We start from the raw sequence: 26,215 nt of genomic DNA on the forward strand, positions 1-26,215 counted from the left end.
TTTTTTTTTTTTACCCACAAGTATCACATTAGTAGGTGTTTTTTTTTTTTTTTAAGAAGGCTTTTATTTACTTTTGGATTGCATTTGTATTGTATAAATTGGAATTCATATTTCCTCTTTTCTTCTTTGCTTTTAGGACCGAGTCTGTTGCTGAGAAGATGCTTACGAACTGGTTCACTTTTCTTCTGTACAAGTTCTTAAAAGTAAGTGGGTACAGTATGTAGGATATCATTCAAAACTTTGGGGTTGTTATAATATATATATTATTCTGTTCTCAACATAATTATAAGGAGTGTTTCTTGTGCTTCAAATCATCATTTTAGAATGATTTCTGAAGGATCATGTGACACTGAAGAGTGGAATAATGATGCTGAAAATGCCCTCACAAGAATAAATTACATTTATTTATATATATATATATATATATATATATATATATATATATATATATATATATTTATATATATTTACATTTAATTTCATTTAGCTGACCCAAACTATTGAATAGTAGTGTACAGTACATGCACATGTTTCATGCACTACTAAATCTGCAGTGTCACCTTATATTTTAAGCCTTATATTTGTGAGGTTTCATAGTTTGATTCACAAGTTGAACTTATGAGCCAGTTCTAAAGAAATGAAATTTTTGATTCAGTCTAACGAATCACCCTAGAGATCTACATTTTGTTAATCCCATTGACTTTTATTATATGGACAAAACCATTTGAAACCTTCAAAATATCAGCTTTGATATGATAGGTGAGTAAAAGTCTGTTCAACTCACTCCTGATAATACAAAAATGCACCCAAACACACATACAAAAACACAAAAATGAATTCACACTCTTAATTCTACAAGAATAGGGAGAGAACCTTCCCACCAGTAGTTTCAACATGATCAGACAAATTAAGAAACATAAGCTGTGTGTCAGGGGTCGGGCAGGTCAAAGGCGGTCCCTAGCGGCACCTCTGCCTCTGCATCTGTCCCTAGCGGCACCATTCCCCATCAGCTCTTAGTTCCCTCTCCTTTTATATACTCCTGTACTCTCTCCCTCCCCCCGACACCCCCCCACCCATCCTGCTTCGCTCCATGACGCCACTCACAGAGCGTGATTGAGCTGCAGGATGTCGCATCCTCCCCTGTCTGCCTCTCTCTCTCTCGCACTCTCACATTAGCAGCTCTCTAGTTTTATTAGTTCAATCATGCAGGGCTCAGCATGCACTGGAAGAATTTTAATCAACAGGAAACCGGTGTCTAGAATACTTTCACATCATAGAAATTCATTTAAAGTTGACACAAATTGAACATGCTTTTGCATTATTTGACAACATACAACGTATTTGTTTGTAAAGGAATAGTTCATCCGAAAGATGAAAATGGACAATTTATTTATAGTACTATACTAATAATAGACTGATATCATACATTTTAAATATTAAAATGGAAAGAATTAATAAATAAAATACACACACACTATGCATGTAGGTGAATTCTTGTGCTTATATACGTATATATATATATATATATATATATATATACACACACATATATATATATATATATACATATATGTGTGTGTGTATATATATATATATATATATATATACATACATATATACATATATATATATATATATATATATATATATATATATATATATATAGAAGTGGTGGGCCGTTATCGGCATTAACGTACTGCGAGACGTAACGTAATGTATTCTCAAAGTTGTGTTGGGACTCGGGAGCTCGGTCTATATATACTACGCAAGCTATGATGACTTTCACCTTGCTATTTTATCGCAGATGTATACCTAGCTGAATTGCACTGTAAAGGGCATTTAATACCAATATATTGAAACGTCTGTTTATCCAGACATTAGGAAAATATCAGTCTAAGCATTTTAGATTTAATATGAGGGAAATAAATACACATCTGTAACGGACGTGACACACACACACAAAAAAAAAAACTTTTAGGTGGCAAAAGTACAAAAAGTAATACTACCCACCGGATAAAGAAGGATTGGCTCTCCACAGAACATAAAATATTAATTTTGTCTTATTTTACGTGTACGCATTTGTGAGGGAAAAACATTGTTATGGGACAGTTCCCAGTTGCGGACGACGTGACCACTCTGAAGCGGCACTGCTTTAAAAACTGCTTTAAAACTTCCACATCTAACATAAAGCACAAAGCCTTTCATTAAGGTCTACCAGCGAGGTTATTTGGGTAGCATACATATTCTGAATGCCTTCGGCAGAATTCAAATGAGCCATTTTAATCTAGATTAATTCCAAGATTACAGTGAGATTAATCTAGATTAAAAAAAAATAATCTAAGCCCACCACTAATATATATTATTATTCTAGAAAGAATCGAAAAACAATATTATTGTGTATAGAGGTAGTCTCACACAAAGCATTCAAAGCTTTTTTTTTTTTTAATTTATCATTGGACTTTGACAGTGTCAGTCTTCATTCGCATGCTGGAAAAGAGCAATGTTGCCTAATAAGTTCCTTTTAGAATGAATCAGCCAATTCCAATTTGCTCATTTGAAGCCCGTTTCAAGCTCTGTCTGTTTACAGGCCTCGTTTGGCTCCTCTGCTAACTGACAAAAGTTCAGAAGCAGACAGTCTGTGATCGCTAATTAGCATTAGGAAAAGCGGCGCTGTTTTAGACGGATGGGATTGTGCCGTGAGTTAGTGGAACTGACAAGCTGTTGTCACCAACACACAGCTTGTAATATCACATATGATGACACTGCTCAGAAAGCACAGTTGAAGCAAACTGACACAAGTCAAACCTTCCCAGAAATCTCTCTCTCACACAAAGTGCAGTGTTTTTTTTTAATCAACATTCTGGCCACAGTGGTGCTTTTGGACGAGGTCTGCTCAAGGCTGTGGTGTGGAATAATTGATCTGCTAGCTCTGTATTTCAACAGGATATTTTCCTGCTACCGTTCATTAGCCCTATGGGTGGGTGAGGTCTGTCTATGTGGTCTGCTCTCTTTCTTTAATGAAGCTAGAGCGTGGGATGAGGTCTGGTCTCTCGGCCACGCGCGCTGCAGTGGGGGTCTCTAAGAGTGATGTATTCACGCTCACTCTCGTTAGCAGCTGTCGGCTTAATTAGCGCAGATGCTAACGAGACGTTAACAGCATATGGTGGGAGGGTGGGTGGAGTAAAACAGGATGAAGTGGTGGAGGAAACCAGAGTAACTGTTTCGTGAGGGTATGCGTGAGGCGGAGGAAGACGGCGGGTTTCCTCGTTTCACCGTGCCCATCATAATCACTGCGGTCGGGGGGGGGGGGGGGGTCGGTTGAGGAGGGATACAAGCCTAATGCGTCTCGCACGTGACTGCTCTCCGTAAATCATGACTTGTGTGTCTCCTGCATTAAAATTTGACCAATCTTTGGAAATTAAATCAGATTTTGACTTAATTGACATCATTTCTGCCTCAGAATCCAATTCATTGTAGCTTCAGAAACTTTGTAGATTCTGCCACAAAAAAAAAAACGATTAGCAAGTGTATTCATGGTGGCTTCAGATTTTCTGTGGTAATGTGTAAATCGCACAATGTGTTCTGTGTAATCCGAAGGTACAATGGAAAAGATTGCTAATTGCTAGTTTCTGTCTCAGAAACTCATTACAGATCATTCATTGTAGCATCTGCCTCAGAAACTAGCGATTAGCACGTTTATTTACCGTAGCTTCAGATTTTGTGCTGTAATGTGTAATTCACATAATGTGTTTTATATATAATCTGAATATTCCTGCTAATCGCTAGTTTTTTCATCTAATATTGATATTTTATTTCAGCTTTGTTTAGTTTTTGCTCAATAACAACCCTGCTGGTTGTTTGCTAAATGCTAACGGATGCCTGATTCAAACGCAAACATATATGAATAATTAAAGAAAATCACAAATTGTTTGTTAGCCAGTGGAAAACATTAATGCTAATGTACAGTAGAAATCAGCCTATCAATCCACATCCCCGCCGCCTCTCTCTCCACACCTATCCGTTCGTTTCACAAAGGGGTTTAAGTGCTTCCTCCCAATCGTTAACCTCCATCTATCGCTCTCTCTATTCCCTACGTTTAAACTGTTTGTCTTTTTCGAGAGGGGCTTTTTGAGGGTGTGAGAGGCTAATGGTTGTATTGATTGGCAAGTCCTTGTGATTATTTGAAAGCGGTGTGCCATTATAGCTGCTTGTTTTTCACATCTGAAGTGACAGTTTATCAGTAATCAAGTTTTGCTCAATACACAAATCCCGAAATGCATTTTATGTTCGCGCGTTACTATGAAAGGAAAGAAGGGCTATTGATCGCATCATCTTTCACTTTTTATGGGGTGAAAAAATTCACAGTGCATGTATTCGTGACATTGTGGAGTCCTAACACACTGTTGTTTCTGACTCTTTCTCTACAGGAGTGTGCGGGCGAGCCTCTCTTCATGCTGTACTGTGCTATTAAACAGCAGATGGAAAAAGGCCCTATAGATGCCATCACCGGAGAGGCCCGATACTCCCTCAGCGAGGACAAACTCATCCGACAACAGATTGACTATAAGACGCTGGTCAGTGCTAGCACACACTCAGTACACAGTACAGAGGATGTGTCTCTCTAATCAAGATGAAATCAAAATTGACCTTATTTGTATTCTTAATAAATGTCACTAGTCCTGTTGTGCACAACTCATGAATATTGCTATTGAGAAAAAGGAATCTTTAATCAAAAGGGCTTTTCACACATTAAAAAATAAACCCTGGGTCAAACTTAACCCTGGGTTTTTCTTGCCTTACGCATCTCACTGCTCAAACTTCACCCAGGGTACATTCATTCTGGTATTCATGAGTTGACTTTTCACACTTGTACATTCCTAAACCCTGGGATAACATCCTTATTTGCATATTTGTACTGTCAGTGACACTGATTGGATGAACGCAACATACAGCCTGTTTACATAGATTACATGCCCTTTACAAGCTATACTGTAAATGTAAGAATAAAATTGTCTCTCTTTCACGCCAATGAACGCAATCACCGCTTGACGTTTTCGCAATAGTGTTGTTGACCCTGATTCGAAATTACGAGTGTGCAATGTTCCTTTACCCAGGTGCAATGATAACCCAGGGTTAAGCGCAGTGTGAAAAGTCAATGTGCAGTCAAAACCTCCTGACATGAAAGCTTTTCCGAATCGTAGCCAGCAATAAAAAAGCTATTTTTTTACATATATTTTTGCTTATTAAATGAAGTTCCAAATGTTGAGCATTCCATATCAGTCACTTATGAGATTTTTCTAGAAGACAGCCGCCTGTCTAATGCAGTGGACTTGATTTTCGAACAGAGCCATGGTGTTTTCAACTATTGAGTGTTTTAACTGCTCAAACTAGAAGCTAATGAGACCGATTTACCTTGTCTCTTTTTAGACACTTCATTGTGTGAACCCAGAGAGCGAGAACGGCCCGGAGGTGACGGTGAAATGCCTGAACTGTGACACAATCACCCAGGTGAAAGAGAAGCTTCTGGACGCTGTGTATAAAGGAAGCCCCTACTCACAGAGACCCAAAGCTGGAGACATGGACCTGGGTAAGAACTCTTGAGAAAGAGTCATTAGGTCATTCTAAACCCTGGATAGCAAAATCTTGGCTTAACTTGTTTCATGTTTCACACTATTCCTGGGCAGTTAGGTTTATACTCTACATTTGGAAGTCCTGGGTTAATGTTCTTATTTGCATATTTATGAGGTCAATCCGATTGATTTGGTTTTAATAACTGCCTGTCCATCTCTGAAAATGTGTACATGTACAAGTGAATGTTTCTGTGGCTGTAAAAAAGGAATGAATATTTAATGAGGTCAACAATGAGGCAGTTTAGGATTAGTTAACTGTTTTTAAATAATACCTTTGCCACTGCAGGTGGGGAGGGTTTCATTACCCAGGGTTAAAAGTGGTGCTAACCCTGTTTCAAAATTACAAGAATGAAATGTTGCATAACCCAGGGTTAAAAAGACAATAACCCAATGTGAAAAGACAATAATGCGATGTGAGAGAGATTTGCAGTTTGGATGAGTGGCTGGCAGAGCTTTTAGCTTTTATGATTGACATATCAATGACATATTGCATGTTTGCTATGTCATTTGATTAATTAATTATTCAAATAACTATTAAGTAAGCAATCCAAGTTTTGAAATGCATATGGAAAATTCCAAATAATATATGCATACAACTTACTTTTTTCAACTTATTACAACTTTTTAATTCCGATAATATGAATATTTTTGAATATATATATATATATATAATTTATTATTAATTTAAAATGTTTTATAGTAAATTTATTTTATTAAATATTTTTTATTATGCTTAATGTAAATATGGCAGTTTTTTAACAAATGTTCAGTCCACTGAAGTTGAATACATTTAAGCTTTTTAGTATGCATCTATTTGAGATGATACAGGAAGACTGATAGAGGAACAGTACATAAATTGTGTGTATACAAAGAGATTTTGATTACTGAACATTTCTGTGCTAAAACGAATTTATTAAACAAAATTATTAACAACCCTGTTTCACGTTGTAATCAAATGTCAGCTAAAACAAATGTTCAGCTTATCAGCAGCTTGATATAAATGGATGCTGAAGTCACCGTTGTGGGCACTAGGGAAATAGACACTGAACCATATCATCCACAGCAAGATCCCATTAGCTCGAGCAGTCCCCAACATGATTGTCATCTGGCTCAGACTGAGTGATGCTATCAGCTGCAGATCTCTTCTGGCTTTGCTTTGCTCTGCTCCTTGGCAGTTGTCTCTCAGAATCGGTTTGGAAATAAGAAACTGCGACTTCCTCCTGCAACAAACAAACCAACAGAAAGGTTGTTTATTGGAACGGTTTGCTTGTAAGAGGCTTACGACAGTCATTCCCCGTGACCTTGATCGGATCCATCATTTAGATCTGACCCGGAGTCAGACGTGTCACTCAGCCTCTGTTAACAGCAAGTGCATGTTTTCATATCTTTTCCGCTCGGAAAAGTGACTTCACTCTGCACGGGGAGATTCGGACAAGGTCTGCACAAGGTTATGTGCTCTAAATGAAGCATTTCTAAAGAGGAAAGCTCCCCTCAAGTGGTCAGTCGTCCTTGCTGTGGGAGTGATGTGCGTGTGTATACATAGCTAGAGTTTGAGTGCAAAATTGTCCCCAAAAGTGAGCTAAATATGACAAAACTGTCTTTGAGAGGCTTTTGGGGATGTCCTCAATTGGAAAATGTATTCAGAAAAAAAGCAAGTACTGTTTTTTAAAACAGAGAATGTCACCATTCCCATTGACACACCCCTTCATCTTGTTTTCTGTTGCAGAGTGGCGCCAGGGGAGACTGGCGAGGATCATTCTGCAGGATGAGGATGTCACTACTAAGATTGATAATGACTGGAAACGCCTGAACACACTAGCACACTATCAGGTACAGTCACTGTCCACAGCTGAGCAATAATAAGAAAAATAAAGATGTCATGGTCAAAGAATGGCAGAATTAGGTGGTGTGTTCTGAGGGTGACACTCTTCAGGGTTCTCATGGTCATGGAAGAATTTCTTTCTTCTTCTGTTTTATTGTGATCACCTGGAATGCAAATGTATTCAAATGTTAGAAGTCATAGACCTTTCTGTATTGTTTTGTTGTTTTCTTTTCGGAGACCTTTGTTCAAAATAATCTCTTAATTCCAAGGACTGGTACCTGGCATATAAATGGAAAATTATTTTTTAAAAATACTTGCGCATTAATCATGAATGACTGTAAAAGTCATGGAAACTGGTTGAATATATGGTGGAAACACTTTTCAATTTGTTTTATGGTCTTAACTACAAAAACATGATCAAGTTGACATTTGATTCAAATATCATAATACCACTCAAAAGTATGGAATCATTTTTTACGTCTTATTGCGAGGTTGTAATTTTTGGTAAAAAAACAAACAAAAAAAAAACAGTAAAATAATTGTCCTTTTTGTTGTATATATTTTTAAAAAAATGTAGATTATTCCTGTAATTCAAAACTGAATTTCCAGCATCATTACTCCAGTCTTCAGTGTCACATGATCCTTCAGAAATCATTCTAAAATTATTAAAAACATTTTATATACAGTGTGTATATATATATATATATATATATATATATATATAACATTTATATACATATATATATATGATATATGTGTATATATATATATATATATATATATATATATACAGTATACACGGCAGTGTACATCCATTAAGATTTTTGTATCTTTGATTTGCAGAGTATAGTGCACTATAGCTTAATGATATACACTGTAAAAAAATAATTTCATTATTTATAATCACAACATTTTTTCTTTTGTCAAATCAACTTAGATAATTTATGTAGTTAACATAATATTTTGAGTTTCTGGTGATTAAATCAATCTCCTTCATTGTATTAACTCAATTTTTCCATTTCAATGAACTTAAATTTTTAAGGCAGCTAGGTTACTTAATTTTTTAAGTTAAACCAACAATATGTTTTTACAGTGTCTGTGAATGAGTTATTTGCAGTAATGTTGAGTTCCTCACTGTATTCAGGTAACAGATGGGTCTGTTATCGCCCTGGTGCCAAAGCAAAACTCTGCGTACAACATCTCCAACTCGTCCACCTTCACCAAGTCCCTCAGCAGATACGGTAAGAACTCTGTTTCAACTTCCTGTTTTGATGTTCCCCTCACAACTTCCACTTCTCGTCTCCTCTGAGACTTTCTTCAGAAGAGCGAGATCACGTCTGCCACATTCGCCCGAGAGATTTGTGTTTATTGCGCCCAGAAGCTCACTGGCCTCCATTTTCCCTTAAAAAGCAGGACTCGCACTTAGAAGCATGTCTGGATATCGTTTTTCGCTATTCTTTGTGTCGATTTTGTTTTGTTTTCCGAGCACTTTGGGTGTTTGTGCGAATAAGAGGTGATGATAGCACAGAACTGAAGGTGTTTTGCTCCTCAACCCCCCAAAAGAAAGCGGATCAGAGAGAAAAAGCTGTTTAATGTTGTCCGTCCTCCTCAGATGCGCGTATCCGTGATTGCCGCAGAATTACATGCACTCAAGCCATGGCTCTCACATGGCAGACGTCCATTATATTTCCCTTTGAGAGGGGGTTTCATGTCTCGGATAATTCTGCTCAAACACTGGACGCACATTTGTATTGTCGTTCAAGTCGTGTTTCGCTCGTTGCCATGGAAACGGCAGAGGTTACCGCAGTCGCTGTGGTGTCAGAGTGACGCCAATGCGGATCGTTGTTATTACATGATCTGGCTTTTTTTTTAACTTGATTTCCTGGATATGTAAGCTCATGAAAATACCTTTGAACATTGTTCCAAATCCCTTCACACCCCCGTACAGGAAGTGAATTCATATCTTCAATACCCAAATGAGCATTCCTCCCCGGCCTCCAGAATGGACATGGCGATAAGAGCACTGGACAGATATGCATCTCCCTGGGCTTCCGTAATGAAGTTTGACACTGGTACCATTAATAATGAACGATGCATTCACAAGCCGCAGGAGAGAACAGAGGAAGTCTTATTTCAGACTGCTCACTGGGTATTTTTATATATTCGTGTCAACCTTTATTACCCTGAGCTGAACATTATATGGGATTTGTGTCGCATTGGAGAGCGAGATACAAACACTTGCTCATTGCTAGCACCATGCAAGCGTGAATGGCCTGTTAGACCAGAAATATACTCAAAAATATATACAAACGTACATCTGAAAAGGCAGCTGTTTGGCCATGTTTTTTCTGTTTTTCAATATCTAGAAAGCAGGGTAGCTGATAAACAAATAGTATACATGTTTGTTAAAAAGTTTGGGATAATACGATTTTTTATGTTTTTGAAAGATGTATCAAATGCTCATCAAGGTTGTATTTTCTTGATCAGAAATACAATAAAAAAACTATTTTGGAAAAATATTATTATTCAAATGAACTGTTCTCTATGTTGATGCGTTTAAAAATTAGTTTATTGCTGTGACGACAAAGCAGTGTCAATTGATCCTTCAGAAATCATTCTGTTTAATATTGTTGTGGAAATGGGATACTTTTTTCAGGAGTTCAGAAGAACAGCATTTATTTGAAATCAGATTCGTTTGGAACATAATACATGTCTTTATTAATTATGAATGTCACTTTTGATTATTATTTCATCAATTTAACTTTTGAATGGTTATAGCCTGCTTAAATGGAAAGAAAACTTTTACTTTCTACTAGAGCCAGACCGATATATCGGCCAGCCGATATTATCGGCCGATATTAGGCATTTTCCATAATATCGGTATCGGCAGCTATAATGGCCGATAAATGAATATTTAAAAAATAAAATAAAAACGGACGAAACTCGCTTTAATCATCTCTCCTTGGCCTGTTATTTTGAAAATGTATGTTTTACAATTTGCAGTATGATGTTATCTATTGCTAAATTATGGCTCATCATAGACTAGCTAACCACAACGCAAGCTAATGCCACTATCATCAGTGGAAGACCGCTAACGTTAACATTATTGAGCTTGGAAACCACAATGAACTTTTTCTGCCTAATTTAAGTAATTATTACCGTATTTATAACTAGCATATCTCTAGTTACAGTCCCTGCATTGTAAAATGTAAGTTATACTTGCGAGGAGTGAACATTTAGACATAGAGAAAAAGTATCAAACGTATCTTGTGCAGAAAAGTTAGCTTTTCTTTTACACGTGTGTAAAATCCAACAATATTTAATAAAAAAATAAATAAATATCGGCCAATATATCGGAATATCGGATTTTAAAACCCAAAAATATTTGTATCGGTATCGGCCTTCAAAATCCTTTATCGGTCGGGCTCTACTTTCTACTCTATACACTAAAACAATATCTGAATCATGGAAACTATTGGGCCAAGAGTTGTGAGCTTGTGGTTTGTGGGCTGCCGTGGCCTAATGGTTAGAGAGTCCGACTGGCAATCCAAATGTTGCAGGTTCGATTCTCAATACCTGCAGGAAATTACTGAGGTGCTCTTGAGAGAGGCAACTAACCCCCAATCGCTCACTGGGTGCCTAATGTGTGTTCACTAACTTGGACAGGTTAAATGCAGAGAACGAATTCCTAGTATGGGTTACCATACTTGGCCTTCACATGTCACTTTCACTTTGTATTTTACATGTACCGTCGAGGCTGATAGTTACTTTGAACTGTCTTGTGTTGAACTAGTTACACATCTGAAAACTTGCTTCAAACTTGCTCCGTCAGTGGTTGACTTGAGCAAAAAAAATTGACTGTCGAAGACGTTTATGCTAGTGCACATTACAAACACAACACGACATAACACTTGCATTATATTGCATGGACGTCTGCGTCGTTGACATACTTGCGTAGAGTAAGTTTCAGCCATTAGTGTTATCTTGTGGTCTCGGTGTTGCTTAAAAATGCTCCTTTCCCGGTTTATTTATTATTTATTTGCTTTTCCACTATTATGTTTTTCTAAGCCTTGACTTTTTATGCGGTGTAATATAAAAGCGCTGCGAGAGGCTGAATTAAGCTTACAGTGGCTGTTTCTTTCAAGCTCGCCGGCCTGCCAGTCTGTGACTGATTAACTAGACTCCAGACGCGGGACTCTATCTTTCACTCCCACTTGCCACTTAAGGATAGAATAAACCTGAGGGAGTTTTTGATGGATTCTGCAGATGCAGTATATTCATTGTAGTTTAGGGCATCCACAGGAAATGATCCTTACCCAGAATGCCTTATCCTCAGACAGATTACTGTGCTTAACCATCCATTAGCCAGAGCTCAGCTCCTCTCTCCTCTCATCTTTGATGTGTAACTCCTGGGTATTTAGCAGCCGACTGCTCATCAGATAGAAGAGACCGCCGGACCTGATTTACAACCGCCGATGTGACTGTTTTATGCTGCTTAGGTTTTCGCTTTATATTGTATGTATGGGGTCAATACTGCCTGAGATTTTGGAACCTTCCAGATTATGATTAAATGAAAGCAATAAGCGCGAGAGGCCGTGCGTTACAGTGATTTTGATGCTGTACGAGTGCGTACAACACCTAAAATTACTCATGGCTTTTTGTGGCGTCTTGCTTTTATAAAATGGCGGCGGTATCAGCAACATGAAAACACTTATCTTTCGACAACTGTTATAGTTCTTTCGCCTCGCAAATGTAAAAATAGAGCTATCCATGTTATAAAATGCGATAAAAATGATTTAATGATTGACTCTCGTTCTCTTCAGAGAGCATGTTGAGGACGGCCAGCAGCCCAGACAGTCTGCGGTCCAGGACGCCCATGATCACGCCTGATCTAGAGAGCGGGACCAAGCTCTGGCACCTCGTCAAAAACCACGACCACGCAGACCAGCGTGAGGGCGATCGCGGGAGCAAGATGGTGTCAGAGATCTACCTGACACGACTGCTGGCCACCAAGGTGAGCTTTCATTAAGCTTTCTTATCCATGTTTTTAAGAATTTTGAGGTGCGTTTACAATGCCAGCGACTTTGTCGCATGTCTTTCGCTGGCTGTTAGGTCACTAGTGGACATTCTTACTACTTGTTGCCTTATAACAATTGTGAATGATATTTAGAGATGCTACTCCATGTTGTAGACAACCGATTGGTTTTATTGCCGCTAAAAATAGCTTAAAAATCTAGATGCCACAAAAATTATTTTGCCACCAGTGTTCTAGCAACTCTCCGTTGGCTTTTGAAGTGGAAAAACCAAACTCTGGTCAGGCCAATCACATCGTGTATAGAGTTGGTGGGCGGATTTAACACAGTGACGGCAGAGTTGTGACGGTTCTGTGCCGTGATTTCCATTGGTGATTTCCCTGCCACTTGAAAACAAACAAGATGCTGCCGGCGAACAGCGGTCTTTCGATTCGGCTTTGGCTGCGAGTCTGGATGACAGAACGTCACTTAAGTCATTAAAAAAGGAAGATGTGTTCTGAGTTTTGACGACCGGATACGGCAAAAGTTTGATATATCAATAGCTACGCTGGTGGGAAAACGCATGGGACTCACTCAGCCACAGCCATTCGTTGCTCTGGTTGGTTAGCGCTGTCTTATGGCGTGCAGAGGGATAGACAACCTTTTATTCCGCCCCTCGGATTGAGGTATGCCAATTGTGAGTTCCCAGACCTAACATCTTGATGTAGGTCTGGCTTGCCAGGCTAGCTAAAAACCTTTTGGAGGGAAAAGACTCACTATAAATGGAATCAGAAAATGGAATCTGCTTAATATTACAGATGAACAAGAAACAGCAAGTTCTTTTTGCCATCACTGCTATGTATATGTGGTGTAAGTGCAAGCGCCGTTGTATCTGGGTTCACAAAATCATTCAGGCTTTGAGTTTGCAGGGCAAGTACTACCAACTTCTCTTCCATCTTGCCATTGACACACAACTGACTTCACGCCTAATGGTTGTCGTTCCTGAAATGCATTTTTAATTTGCATAAAGTTTAACATTAGTCAACTTTGTTGCGTCATTGGACATGCTTACTTCTGGTCTGCAACGCTTGCTCTCCTTGGAAGTCGCCAGCTTTCCAATGAAAATGAATGGGATTAATGGTTCCCTTTCGTAGTCACTTCGAGTTACGTCAGAAGTGACGGAGATTGGGGGTTTCGCATAGAAAGCCAATCCTCTTCGAGTATTTAAACACGAGCCAATGGCATGCAATGCCTTGGGGCTGCGGAAATTTGCATAGCGTACTCCGCCCTACTCCGTGAGTATAAAAGGAGGAAGTGAACGCAACCGCAGTATGTTTTCGCTTCGGAGCCAAGAGAACCTCTTCACTCCTGAAAGCTATTACAAGACTCTTTGAGACGAGCGTCCTCTTCAGTGTTGGTGTGACGGCGGTACCCAGCGAGTTTCTGCATTGCCTGCGATCTGTGCAGTGGTCTGCCAGACTGCGCTTCTCCCTGGTCGCCTCAGCGCTGAAAGAGTGAATTTCCTCCTCTCTGTAAAAGAGCTACACGCGGCACGTCTTTTTAAAGACGGTTCGCCCGTGTTCTTCTGGATGCGGTCGATTTCTGTCGTCATCTGATGGTCGCGATCGCTGCTCTGTATGCCTGGGCATTCAGCATGCAGAAGCAGCGTTCGTGGATGACTCATGTTCCTGCTAGGGGGACATGACCATCTCCACACTGAGGTTAAAATATATATATATATATATATATATAAAGAAATGTATATATATATATATATTTTATATATAAAATATATATTTTATATATAAAAAAAAAAAAAAATCTCCTAGAGTGAGAGCCCCGGTCCCCCTTACTCGATCGGCTTCCTTCACGAAAGGGGGCCCGTCGACCGGGGACGGTGTGGCATAAAGCCCCGACGATTTCTCGGGCCACACCTCCCGCCTCAGTGCGTGAGCCAGCGAGCGTTAGTTCGATTCAGTCGGCTGCCTCTTCAGTGGTACCGGCTGCTTCGAGCAGCGCTCCAGATGATGATGTGATGTCGATCGCAGCATCACTAGGCGGGCTACAGTCCTCGGGAGATGAGGATGCGGCTGCACTGCCCCCTTCGGGAGAGCCAGCGCTGCCCGTGTCGGATCCCGAGCTGACGGCATGCTGTCTCAAGCCGCTGGGAGTATTGGGTTAGAGTGGCATCCTCCATTCTCCCCCGATCTCTCACGGAGGGATAATTGGTTTTTGGACAAAGCTGCCGCCGCGAGGCCACGGCCAACTCCATTGCCTTTTTTTCCCCGAGCTGCATGCGGAGTTATCGCGCTCTTGGGGGACTCCTCTGTCCACTCGAGAGCGCGATCTCTCCCCCGCCTTTCCCCCCTCGATGGGGGGGCCGCCCGTGGGTGCACTGGGATGCCCCCGCTGGAGCGTTCTGTTGCGATACAGCTGTGTCCACAGAGCGCCTCCTCCGTGGTCCTCCTAGGCACCCATCCAAAGCCTGTAGGTTCTCGTCTGCCATGGCGGCGCGTTCCTATAGAGCGGGGGGACGGGCGGCCTCCGCTTTGCATGCGATGAGCACTGTGCAAGCGCAGATGCTCAGAGATATGCTCGAGGGCGGGACTGATCCAACGGCATTCGAAGATTTGCGGTCCGCCACTGACCTTGCTCTCCAAAAGGGCAACGAAAGTGGCCGCTCGCGCCGTTGGTCAGGTGATGGCCACTAGTGTGGTCCAGGAGCGTCAACCTGGCAGACACTCGGAGCGCTGAGCGGATTCGTCTGCTCGACGCCCTTCTCTCCCAGGTTGGCCTTTTTTGGCGGTGCAGTCGAGAACTCTTGCCCAGCAGTCTCCACTGCCCAGGAGCAGACAGAGGCAATCAAACATGTTCTGCCCCGACGACCAGCTGCTGCCTCCACCCAGTCGTCGGCACAGATGCCTCCCGCTGCTCGCCGCCGAGGACGCCCCCCCGCGGCTCCCCTGCCTCCCGCCCCGCCCCAGCAGCAGCCTTCATCCGGGCCACGGCGTGGAGGAGGCCGCCGGCAGGCGTCACAGCCCCCTCAGGCCGCACACCCCGCTAAACGCCAGGTAAGCGATGATCCTGATACGGGCTGCTCAGTGATGGAGTTGAGTTTTTCCCCAGGAGGCGGGAGCAGGCCCCCTCCTGCCCCCGGTGGAGGGCCGGGGGGAAAATCTTTCGTTTTCAGTTCCCGCTGCTCGCCCACGGGTGGGCAGCGCCCTGAGTTGGTTAAGAAAGACTTGACATCATCACTGAGCCCACAGTCTGGAATGAGTGCGCTCGACGTTCCAGTGCGTCAGCCCACACATTCCTCTCTGTCTCTGAGGGTGCGGAAGGGTGCGAGTGTCGTCCCCGGGCTACGCCAATCCCTTCCCCCTCTGTCGCCAGACCCCCGGCGGAACGGACCCCCGTGGAACGCTCCGCTTTCCCTGGTCCCTTCCGTCGGGGAGCGGGCTTCGACGCATCCGAGCTGGGTCATCCCTGCACGCGTGCCAGTCGACCCGCCACGCTGCCCCTCCGGGGGGACGTCTGTGGTTCACATGACCCCGTTGGCTCACTTCCTGGAAGCCTGGCTAGTGCTTCCCGGGATATCCCGCTGGGTCATCAGAATGATCAGATTCGGCTACGCGATTCAGTTCGCACGGTCTCCTCCCCGCTTCAGGGGAGTTCGCTCCACGATAGTTGGTGGCAATGCCCCAATCCTGAGAGCGGAGATTGCGACCCTGCTGGCGAAGGGTGCAATCGAGACGGTCCCTCCAGCCGAGGTGGAGTCCGGGTTTTACAGCCCCTACTTCATTGTCCCCAAGAAGACCGGTGGGTTACGACCGATCCTGGACCTGCGCATTTTGAACCGTTCTCTCCATCGACTACCGTTCAAGATGCTCACGGCCAAACGCATTTTCGAATGTGTTCGGTATCAGGATTGGTTTGCAGCGATCGACCTGAAGGACGCGTACTTCCATGTGTCCATCTTACCTCGACACAGACCGTTTCTTCGGTTTGCCTTCGAGGGCCAGGCATATCAGTATGCCGTTCTCCCATTCGGGTTGCTCTGTCCCCTCGCGTCTTCACGAAGATCGTCGAGGCAGCCCTTGTTCCCCTTCGCGAACACGGGGTTCGCATCCTGAATTACCTCGACGACTGGCTGATACTAGCACACTCTCGAGCTCAGCTTTGCGAACACAGAGACTTGGTGCTCCGGCACCTAGCCCGTTTGGGCCTTCGGGTCAACCGGGAAAAGAGCAACTTTGCCCCGTGCAGAGGATCTCTTTTCTCGGCATGGAGATAGACTCGGTCGCCATGTCCGCGCAGCTCACGAACGAGCGCGCGCACTCACTGCTGGCTTGCCTTCGTCAGTTCGAGGGCAAGAGTGCGGTTCCACTGAAACTTTTTCAGAGGCTCCTGGGGCATATGGCATCCGCGGCCGCGGCAACGCCGCTCGGTTTGCTTCATATGAGACCGCTTCAGCTGTGGCTTCGCGATCGAGTCCCGAGGTGGGCATGGCATCGCGGCTCGCTCCGAGTCCCAGTGACTCCGGCATGCCGGCGAACCTTCTTCCCGTGGTCGAACCTCAGCTTTTTACGGACAGGTGTCCCTATTCAGCGAGTTTCCAGACATCTCGTCGTCTCCACGGATGCATCTACCACGGGTTGGGGTGCCATGTGCAATGGGCATGCAGCCGCCGGTTCCTGGACAGGAGCCCAGCGCCTCATGCACATCAATTGCCTCGAGCTGTTGGTAGTACGGCTCGCCCTGCACCGCTTCCGAGCGTTGCTCAAGGGCCAGCATGTGCTTGTCCGCTCAGACAACACTACGGCAGTAGCGTACATCAACCACCAGGGGGGTCTACGCTCACGCCAGTTGTCGCAGCTCGCCCGCCACCTCTTGATATGGAGTCAGAAGCACCTGAGGTCCCTTCGTGCAGTTTACATTCCTGGAGACCGGAACTGGGCAGCCGACGAGCTGTCCCGGGTCCGTCCCCTCTCCGGCGAATGGCGACTCCATCCCCAGTCGGTCCAGCTGATTGGGACGAGTTCGGGGAGGCACAGATAGACCTGTTCGCCTCTCGGGACTCGTCCCACTGCGCCCAGTTTTATTCTCTGACCCGCGGCACTCTCGGCTCGGATGCGCTGGCGCACAGCTGGCCACGGGGCCCACGCAAGTATGCGTTTCCCCCAGTGAGCCTCCTTGCACGGGTGTTGTGCAAGATCAAGGAGGACAAGGAGCAGGTCTTGCTGGTAGCCCCTACTGGCCCACCAAGACGTGGTTCTCCGATCTCTTGCTCCTCGCGACAGCACCTCCTTGGCCTATTCCTCTGAGACAAGATACTCTCTCAGAGACGGGGCACTCTGTGGCACCCTCGTCCCGATCTTGGAGGCTGCACGTGTGGCTCCTGGACGGCACGAGGCAGGTTTGAGTTCGCTGCCACCTGCGGTGGCGGCAACCATCACTTCCGCAAGAGCGTCGTCCACGAGACACCTTTATGCGTTGAAGTGGAACCTCTTCGTCAATTGGTGCTCTTCTCGCGGAGAAGACCCCCGGAGATGTTCGATCAGTGTCGTGCTTTCCTTCCTGCAAGAAGGGTTGGAGCGCAGGCTGTCGCCCTCCACCCTTAAGGTTTACGTCGCGGCCATTGCCGCTTCTCATGAAGCAGTGGAAGGTAAGTCCTTAGGGAAGCACGACCTGGTCATCAGGTTCCTGAGGGGAGCGAGGAGGCTGCATCCGCCTTGTCCTCCCCTCGTACCCTCTTGGGACCTCTCGGTAGTTTTAAGTGCTCTGCAGAGGCATCCCGTTGAGCCTTTGCAATCGGTAGAGTTAAAGTTTCTGTCCTTGAAGACAGCACTCCTGGTTGCATTGGCCTCCATCAAGAGGGTGGGGGACCTGCACGCATTCTCCGTTGACGAAGCGTGCCTGGAGTTCGGGCCGGCTTACTCTCACGTGATCCTGAGACCCCGGCCTGGATATGTGCCCAAGGTTCCCACCACTCCCTTCCGGGACCAGGTGGTGAACCTGCAAGCGCTGCCCCCGGAGGAGGCAGACCCAGCCTTGGCACTGCTCTGTCCGGTACGTGCTCTCCGCACCTATGTCGACAGAACGCAGTGTTTCAGGACCTCAGACCAGCTCTTTGTCTGTCATGGAGGGAGCCAGAAGGGAAGGGCTCTCTCAAAGCAACGGCTGTCCCACTGGATTGTGGATGCCATTGCTTTGTCTTACCAGCAGCAAGGCCTTCCGTGCCCCCTTGGTGTGACGGCCCATTCCACTCGGAGTGTGGCCTCCTCTTGGGCTTTAGCGCACGGCGCCTCGCTAACAGACATCTGCAGAGCTGCAGGCTGGGCGACACCCAACACCTTCGCCAGATTCTATAATCTGCGAATTGAGCCGGTATCCTCTCACGTACTCGTTTCGGCCAGTTCTGGATCCGCTCAGGTGTCTTCGCTTGCTCGCCACTCCACTCCCCGGACTGGATAAGTGCGATATTTCCTCAGTTCTTCCATTGAAGCCTTGAGTCCTCCAGCACCGACGATGCGGGCACCACTGCTGTGGCTCTGGATGCTGGCTAGGTGCCTCCATGCGGACGGTTCCCCCTTGGTAACCGTCTCATGTGTATTATCCACTGTAAGCCTCTCTGAGCATGTGTCTTCCCTTGGCAAGCCATCTGCCACCCCTGGAGCTGAAATTAGTAGCCACCTGCGGTTGGTGCTCCAGTGATTCCATATGTGTTCCTATGTGGCCATATGTGTATTCGTAAGTCCTCCCTTCGGTAGGCAGCTGGTAGCATGTCCCCTTCGGGATATGTTTCCCAGTGTACCTTGGTAATCCTGTGTCTAAGTCGGATCCCCTAAGGAAAACAGGTAAGGCTCGGGGGTTTAGACTTTCGCAGGGCACTGGAAGACAGCCTGAAGTTGGCGTGATGGCACAGACCCCCAATCTCCGTCACTTCTGATGTAACTCGAAGTGACTACGAAAGGGAACGTCTCGGTTACGTATGTAACCCTCGTTCCCTGAGTAGGGAACGGAGACGTTACGTCTCCCTGCCACTTCTGCTGTATCGCTGGGTAGATGCCGAGTTCAGTCTTGGCTCCTCAGCGAAGACATACTGCGGTTGCGTTCACTTCCTCCTTTTATACTCACGGAGTAGGGCGGAGTACGCTATGCAAATTTCCGCAGCCCCAAGGCATTGCATGCCATTGGCTCGTGTTTAAATACTCGAAGAGGATTGGCTTTCTATGCGAAACCCCCAATCTCCGTCACTTCTGACGTAACGTCTCCGTTCCCTACTCAGGGAACGAGGGTTACATACGTAACCGAGACGTTTTTATGTCATTGCACGTTGCAATATCAAATATGTTCTGATTGGCTGTGATTGTGTCACATCACAGATCTACATTCAGTGTTGACAGACAAATAGCTTGCATCTCGTCATATCGCACCTGGTTAGGACACAATGTAATATTCTTGCTATCTCCTTTTTGCCCTGTCTTCCTCCCTCATTCCTCTCTCTCCCCCTTTCTTGGTTCTGTAGCTTATTGCTTTGCCTCCTAATTGTTAGGCTAGGAAAAAATGAAATCAGAATATGTTTACAAGCCTCTCGGGTGGTCAATTTTGATACATAATAAAAAACGATAGATAAATGTAATGCTGTAGCGGAAGAGAACAGCAGGAGACAGGTAATTTGTTGTGGATCGAGTGCTTCATGGTGCGTGGTGACAGATCGCGGAATGAATGCTGGGAAACCACGCGGACTGTGTCTGTCTGTCTCGTGTACACACACACACACGCGCACACACACACCAGTTTCCTAATCAACACACTCCATATTATCTGAGAGCCACTGCTGTTCTCCCGCTCACAGACATGATGAATAAACCGACATCTCCGGTTCGGCTGCTCGAGGGTTTTTAGTGATTTTAGGCTTTTAGTAAGTTTTTGGAAGTAGTGATTGTGTGCAAGTAGCCGTTGTGATCAATAGGACAGGTTTAAAGCTGAGAAAATTGCGTTTTCAGGCTTTTTTTTTTTCTAGCATTTTTTTTGGCCCAAAGTTCTGGTGTTTTTAATGTTCAGCTGGTGGAGAGAAAAAGAAGATGCTAAATGCAAATAATAAAATCCAACTAACTATAATATTGTGCAATAAATTAAATTAAATGTTAAAAATAAAATAGTGAAAAAATCTAATTAAAATAATAAAATAAATATAATTCAACTTTTAAAATAGATGAGGAAATGGTTCCCGAAATCTTGAGTTGATGACATCAACAGTCAAACTCTATGGTATGTTTCCTGTTAATATTTGCTCATTGTTGGACTTGTGCAGTTGATGGTAATAAAAAAACAAAAAAAAACATTTCAATATTTATTTGAAGTCTGTATGATAAATTTAGGTATTTTCAGTGCAACTTGATGTCAAAATCTTGGTTTTGGTGCAAAACCAGTTGAGAACCACTGATTTATATGAAAATATATTTAACAGGCATATTCACTGCTAAAACTTCACACCCACACACTCTGACGACGTCAGAGATTTATTTTACATCTTGTAAAAATGGCATTTTACCACCTCTTAAGAGTCGAGGTAATTGTCAAGACGCTTCTGATTTCTCTCACTACAGGGTACGTTACAGAAATTCGTCGATGATTTGTTTGAGACAATATTCAGCACGGCACACCGTGGCAGTGCCCTCCCTCTCGCCATCAAATACATGTTTGACTTCCTGGATGAGCAGGCAGACAAACACCAAATCACAGATTCAGATGTTCGGCACACCTGGAAGAGCAACTGGTGAGGAGCGACACTGTTTAAGACATTAGTAAAAACTGCTGTTTTATGAAATCAGCTAGATTTTCTTCTCATTATCCACCCATTGCCTTTCCCTCGTCCTCAGTTTGCCGTTAAGATTCTGGGTGAATGTGATCAAGAACCCGCAGTTTGTGTTCGACATCCACAAGAACAGCATCACGGATGCGTGTCTCTCCGTAGTCGCCCAAACCTTCATGGACTCCTGCTCCACATCCGAACACAAGCTCGGCAAAGATTCCCCCTCAAATAAGTTGCTCTACGCTAAAGATATTCCCAACTACAAGAACTGGGTAGAAAGGTAAGTGGGCAGAGACCCTGCTTAGGATGCATCTAGCACAAAATTCCCTTGTTAGACCTTAATCATAACCTTCAAAGACGCAAATCATTATGCTCATTTGGACCTGCTGTCTTGCCGTCCTGTAGGTATTACTCAGACATTGGGCGAATGTCCGCCATCAGTGATCAGGACATGAGCGCTTATCTCGCGGAGCAGTCCAGGCTCCACCTGAGCCAGTTCAACAGCATGAGCGCCCTCCACGAGATCTACTCCTACATCACCAAGTACAAAGACGAGGTAAGAGAAAGAAACGCTGTGATCCGAACGAAATACGAGCATTTTGTTTATTAAAAATAAAAAGGTTATATAAATAGATCTTTGAATAGGTTCAAACCTTTGCATTGTCACATGGCCACACTGTTGCAAGTTTCATCACAGAAATAAATGGTACATTTTTGCATAAACATTTCATACCTTTTATCAGAGATATTTGGGCAATATTGGACTAATAATTCCAGCTTCCAGTTTATTTTGATAAGTAAAGATCAAGTTAAGCACATTGCATCATGGGATGCACTATTTCAACATGACATCATGAGTTTTGCGTAAACATACACGCCACTTTCGAGTCAAGTGGCGTGTTATCTATACGCATTTTGAGCTATCGTGTACGCGTGTATGTCTATGCCGTTAAATGTCCGAGCGAAACAAAGCAAAATGTAGATCTACAACTGGGGACCCAGATAGCAAACTGACATTGAATCAACGTGGAAATATGACATCGAAACAACGTTGATCTGACATTGTTTTGCTCATCGAATTAACGTTGAACCAACGTCAGACGCGTCATTCTTTCAAAACTAACGGAAAATCAACTTGAAATCAACGCGTTGTTTCAACGTTATGAAAGCAAACCAATTTTCGATTTTCATTTAGCTTTGAAGAATGCCGCGTCTGACGTTGGTTCAACGTTAATTCGATGAGCAAAATCAACGTTGTTTCAATGTCATGAGGGACGTTGTTTCCACGTTGATTCAATGTCAGTTTGCTATCTGGGGAGATATATTTTTGTTCCTAGGATGGTAGGGGAAGACTCATAAATGGTATTAACCCCAGTGACGGGTATGTTTAGGGACGGGTTTGGGGTAGGTCATATATTTATATATACAGTAATGTAACGTTAAGTCAACGGCGTTCATAAACACGCTGAAAAGCGATTATGCGTGTTGATAGCACGCCAAAAATGGAAATACAAATTGGCTTGTCATACATACGCCATTTCATGAGATCAGTTATACTGTGTGTTCTGGTTGCAGCACTTTATACATTTTAGCAAATAGGTTGTATCTAGTTAATGCATACAGAAAACGCACTGGAAGTGAAGTATACTACTTTTCTTAGAAAAAATATGATGTAGTTTATCATTCTGAAGCTATTTCTGAGGGAAAGATGAAAAATGTGACGACTTCTCTGACTAGTACATCAGAATTCAACCAAAGCAAGCCAGAATAGGCTGTTAAAATGGCAAAATCTGAAATCTAACACTTTTAATACATGGCCACTCAGATACAGTTTTATCCATGTAGCCCTTCACACGTAACGCCATCTGACAGCACACACGAGATCATGTGTCAAAACCAGTGACTCATTCCAGCCAGGCTGGATAAATGGAGAGATAATGAGCCGCCGAAGGAGACCTTTTAGTTCTACCTCATACAGAAATGAGGGTGTGTGTGTGTGTGTGTTTAGTGAAAAGAAATTGACACAGTGTGTCTGCATAATTATTCCTACATTTACTACTGTTTCTTCACCCATTAGGCTGATATAAAAAGGTGTCCATAGTTAGCACCTAGCCCTGTTTTTTTTTTTTTTTTTTAATGATTTCATTTCCATCTTCCATTTCCTTACTTTCGGGATGTTTAGTCTAACACAACTCATCAAACATCATCTCTCTTCTCTGTGAAACCACTCTCCCTCTCTCTGTCTGACATTAATACACTGCAGCTGGTTGCGTTTTAAACAGCCGTTTATGTTCATTAGTCTTTATTATCCAGATGCACACGTGTCCACATGAACACCCTCGCTGAACCTGCGTGAAAACAGGAGGGAAATTAGCAGTCCATTATCTGACGCCAAGGGTGTTGGAGATTCTTTTCTTTCCCATTTCCTTTACGTTTAGACACTTGCGTTTTGGTTAATCCACACAGATGGGTGTTAGCATCTCTCGCTGTTTCACAAACAACTTCTGAAAGGCGTGACCGGCACATTTGCATTTCCATCTACAGAAAAACACGTACCCAAAAGGGAGCGACGAAGCCCAGTGGTTAAAGATCTTGCCTGGTAACTAAAAGATTGTAGGTTTGAACCTCAACTTCTTTAAAGGCAACATGAAAGTGCCATGATATGCATTACTACATTTAAATTCGTCCTTCCTCTAAAACAACTTTCCTTTTCAGCTGTCATCAAGACCTCAATTTCCGTTGCGTAAAATCAAGTTTTAATGGGTTGGGAACACTTTCATGTCGACTTTATGTCGCTGATACACTATTAAAAGTTATTAATTCAGGTAGGACAGAAGGCCTAAGTGTGAAATGCACGGCCCGCCACTGCTCTATAGTGTATAATCATGTATTGATTTTATTTATATGACCATTAATGACGGAGTATTTTAAGTCTATCGCGTTTTTGGTCCCCACAGGGTTAAGATACGGATAAATCAACTCAATAACTTACTGCAATCGCCTTCCATTGTCAATTCCGCTCGTTCCTGTTGCGTGTCCTCAAACTGGGAACCAGTGTCGAGTCTGAGGAAGAGGGGGTTGGTGAAACATTTGAACTGCAGTACCCATTTCAGCCTCTAGCTGTCAATATTACGTATTGCACCTTTAACACAGGCCTCATAAACCAACTACAGTACTAACTACCAGTGTTGTAGTCGAGACCACCTCACTCGAGTCCGAGTCGACACCTAGACCAGAGAGAGTCGAGTCCGAGTCAAGACCGAGTCGAGTCCGAGTCGAGTCCGAGACCAGAGACGGTCGAGTCCGAGTCGAGACCGAGACCAGTGAGGGTTGATTACCTAATTTACTTTTATTTACTTAGAGAAATGTTTTTTTTTTTTTTTTACTGAATTTACTTAGAGTTTAAAAAATATGATCAGTTTAGGGTAAAAAGGCCACATAGTAGGTGGTGTTAAAAGTAATTTTATTACAATTTGTCATGCGCAGTTGCGCACTAGAAAATCACCAATCACTGGGCGTGTCAATCAATTTAAAGAAATATTTTATTAACATACATTAATAATCATGAAAAATATTTTTAATTGAACTCGAGTGGACTCGGGAATAATTCCGAGTCCTAAAAAAAAAAAATGTTCGAGTACGAGTCAATTCCGAGTCCAAATGGACACGAGTCCATGACAAGACCATTAAAATATGGTCTCGAGACCGAGTCCGAGACGAGTCCGAGTCTCGAGTACTACAACACTGCTAACTACCCTGTGATCTAATTCGAGGTCATTTCCTCCTCTACAGATCCTGTCCGCGCTTCAGAAGGATGAGTTAGCCCGGCGACAGAGACTGCGCAGTAAACTGGAACAGGTTATCGACACCATGGCTCTGGCAAGCTGAGGACCCCCTCCTCATCTCTCCGCCCACCTCAGATGGCTCCTTCTGACCTCCTGAGCCCATCCCAGAGCCTTGTCCACACGCACACACACAGACACACACAAACACACACTAAGCTAACGGACTGCAAGGACAGAAGCAGTACACTGGAGACCCCTCAGCCCAGGGTGGAAATCCTGTTTTATCACTTCCTTTGAACTCAACACGCACCAGAATGTCTCCCTGGACGCCCCGTCCAACCAATAGGATTTTGTTTTTTGGATTTTTACCATTTTGGAGTGTGTGTTGAGCCACGTTTGTGTGCTTTTACTCACCAAGGATGTCTTGTATTATGAGCCAGAAGACCTTAAAGCCCACAAAGGATAAAATCAGTGTTTTGTTTTTTAGTGACCGGTATTTTTCTTTAGCGCTTACATCACATCTTTGTTTTTTTGTTTTTTTGTTTTTGCTCTTTGGGTTGATCGAAGGACTCACTTGATCCAGTCTCCTGCCACTTGTGTTACTGCTGAATTTGCACAATTTACAGGAACTAAAACAAATGAAAATGATATAAATATATATATAAATGTGTATAGATATATAAATACAACTGCATTTTTATACAAAAAGAGTGACAAGATGCGTACAAAGTTTTCCATTTTAACATAGAAAAGAATAAGATGAATTTGATATTTGAAACAGACTGAACTATGAACAAAAAATATTGAAAAAAAAAATGTCCTGTGCCATGTTTTATTTGAATGTTGTTAGTGCAAAAAAAAAAAAAGATTTTCTTTAGATAAAATGTGTTATTATTTTTAATGTTGACTACCCTAGTGACTGAAGAACTGAGAGTGAAAAAAACAATGTGCAAAAAAGAACAAACTCAGACAAATGTGTCCCCATGTTGTACCTAGTGTTTTTTGGAGGGAAATGTCCTCCCGAAAAACAAAGGGTTCATTGTTTAGTTGGTGGATGAATCTGTGTATTTAGTTTGTACACTTATTTCAACCTTATTGATATTATGGGTTTCAGTCTGAAAGACACTTCAGGACATATTCTTTGCTATTCC

General features: G+C 43.3%; 1 protein-coding gene across 2 annotated transcripts in view; it reads left to right on the forward strand.

The window, feature by feature from the left end:
- The window catches only part of plxna1a (plexin A1a), a 266,208-nt gene extending 240,229 nt beyond the window's left edge, over nucleotides 1-25,979 (forward strand). For both annotated transcript variants that reach the window (XM_039651985.2, XM_039651986.2), the window contains exons 23-32: nucleotides 137-203; nucleotides 4,428-4,574; nucleotides 5,428-5,587; nucleotides 7,357-7,460; nucleotides 8,597-8,693; nucleotides 12,276-12,466; nucleotides 21,074-21,243; nucleotides 21,347-21,559; nucleotides 21,685-21,835; nucleotides 25,072-25,979. In XM_039651985.2, coding sequence (XP_039507919.1) covers nucleotides 137-203; nucleotides 4,428-4,574; nucleotides 5,428-5,587; nucleotides 7,357-7,460; nucleotides 8,597-8,693; nucleotides 12,276-12,466; nucleotides 21,074-21,243; nucleotides 21,347-21,559; nucleotides 21,685-21,835; nucleotides 25,072-25,167 — 1,396 coding nt within the window. In that variant the 3' untranslated portion in view covers nucleotides 25,168-25,979. The remainder of the gene's footprint in view (nucleotides 1-136; nucleotides 204-4,427; nucleotides 4,575-5,427; nucleotides 5,588-7,356; nucleotides 7,461-8,596; nucleotides 8,694-12,275; nucleotides 12,467-21,073; nucleotides 21,244-21,346; nucleotides 21,560-21,684; nucleotides 21,836-25,071) is intronic.
- The last annotated feature ends 236 nt before the right edge of the window (nucleotides 25,980-26,215 follow it).

This window comes from Pimephales promelas, chromosome 20 (assembly GCF_988280905.1).
Source record: "Pimephales promelas chromosome 20, fPimPro1.hap1.1, whole genome shotgun sequence".
NCBI lineage: Eukaryota > Metazoa > Chordata > Actinopteri > Cypriniformes > Leuciscidae > Pimephales > Pimephales promelas.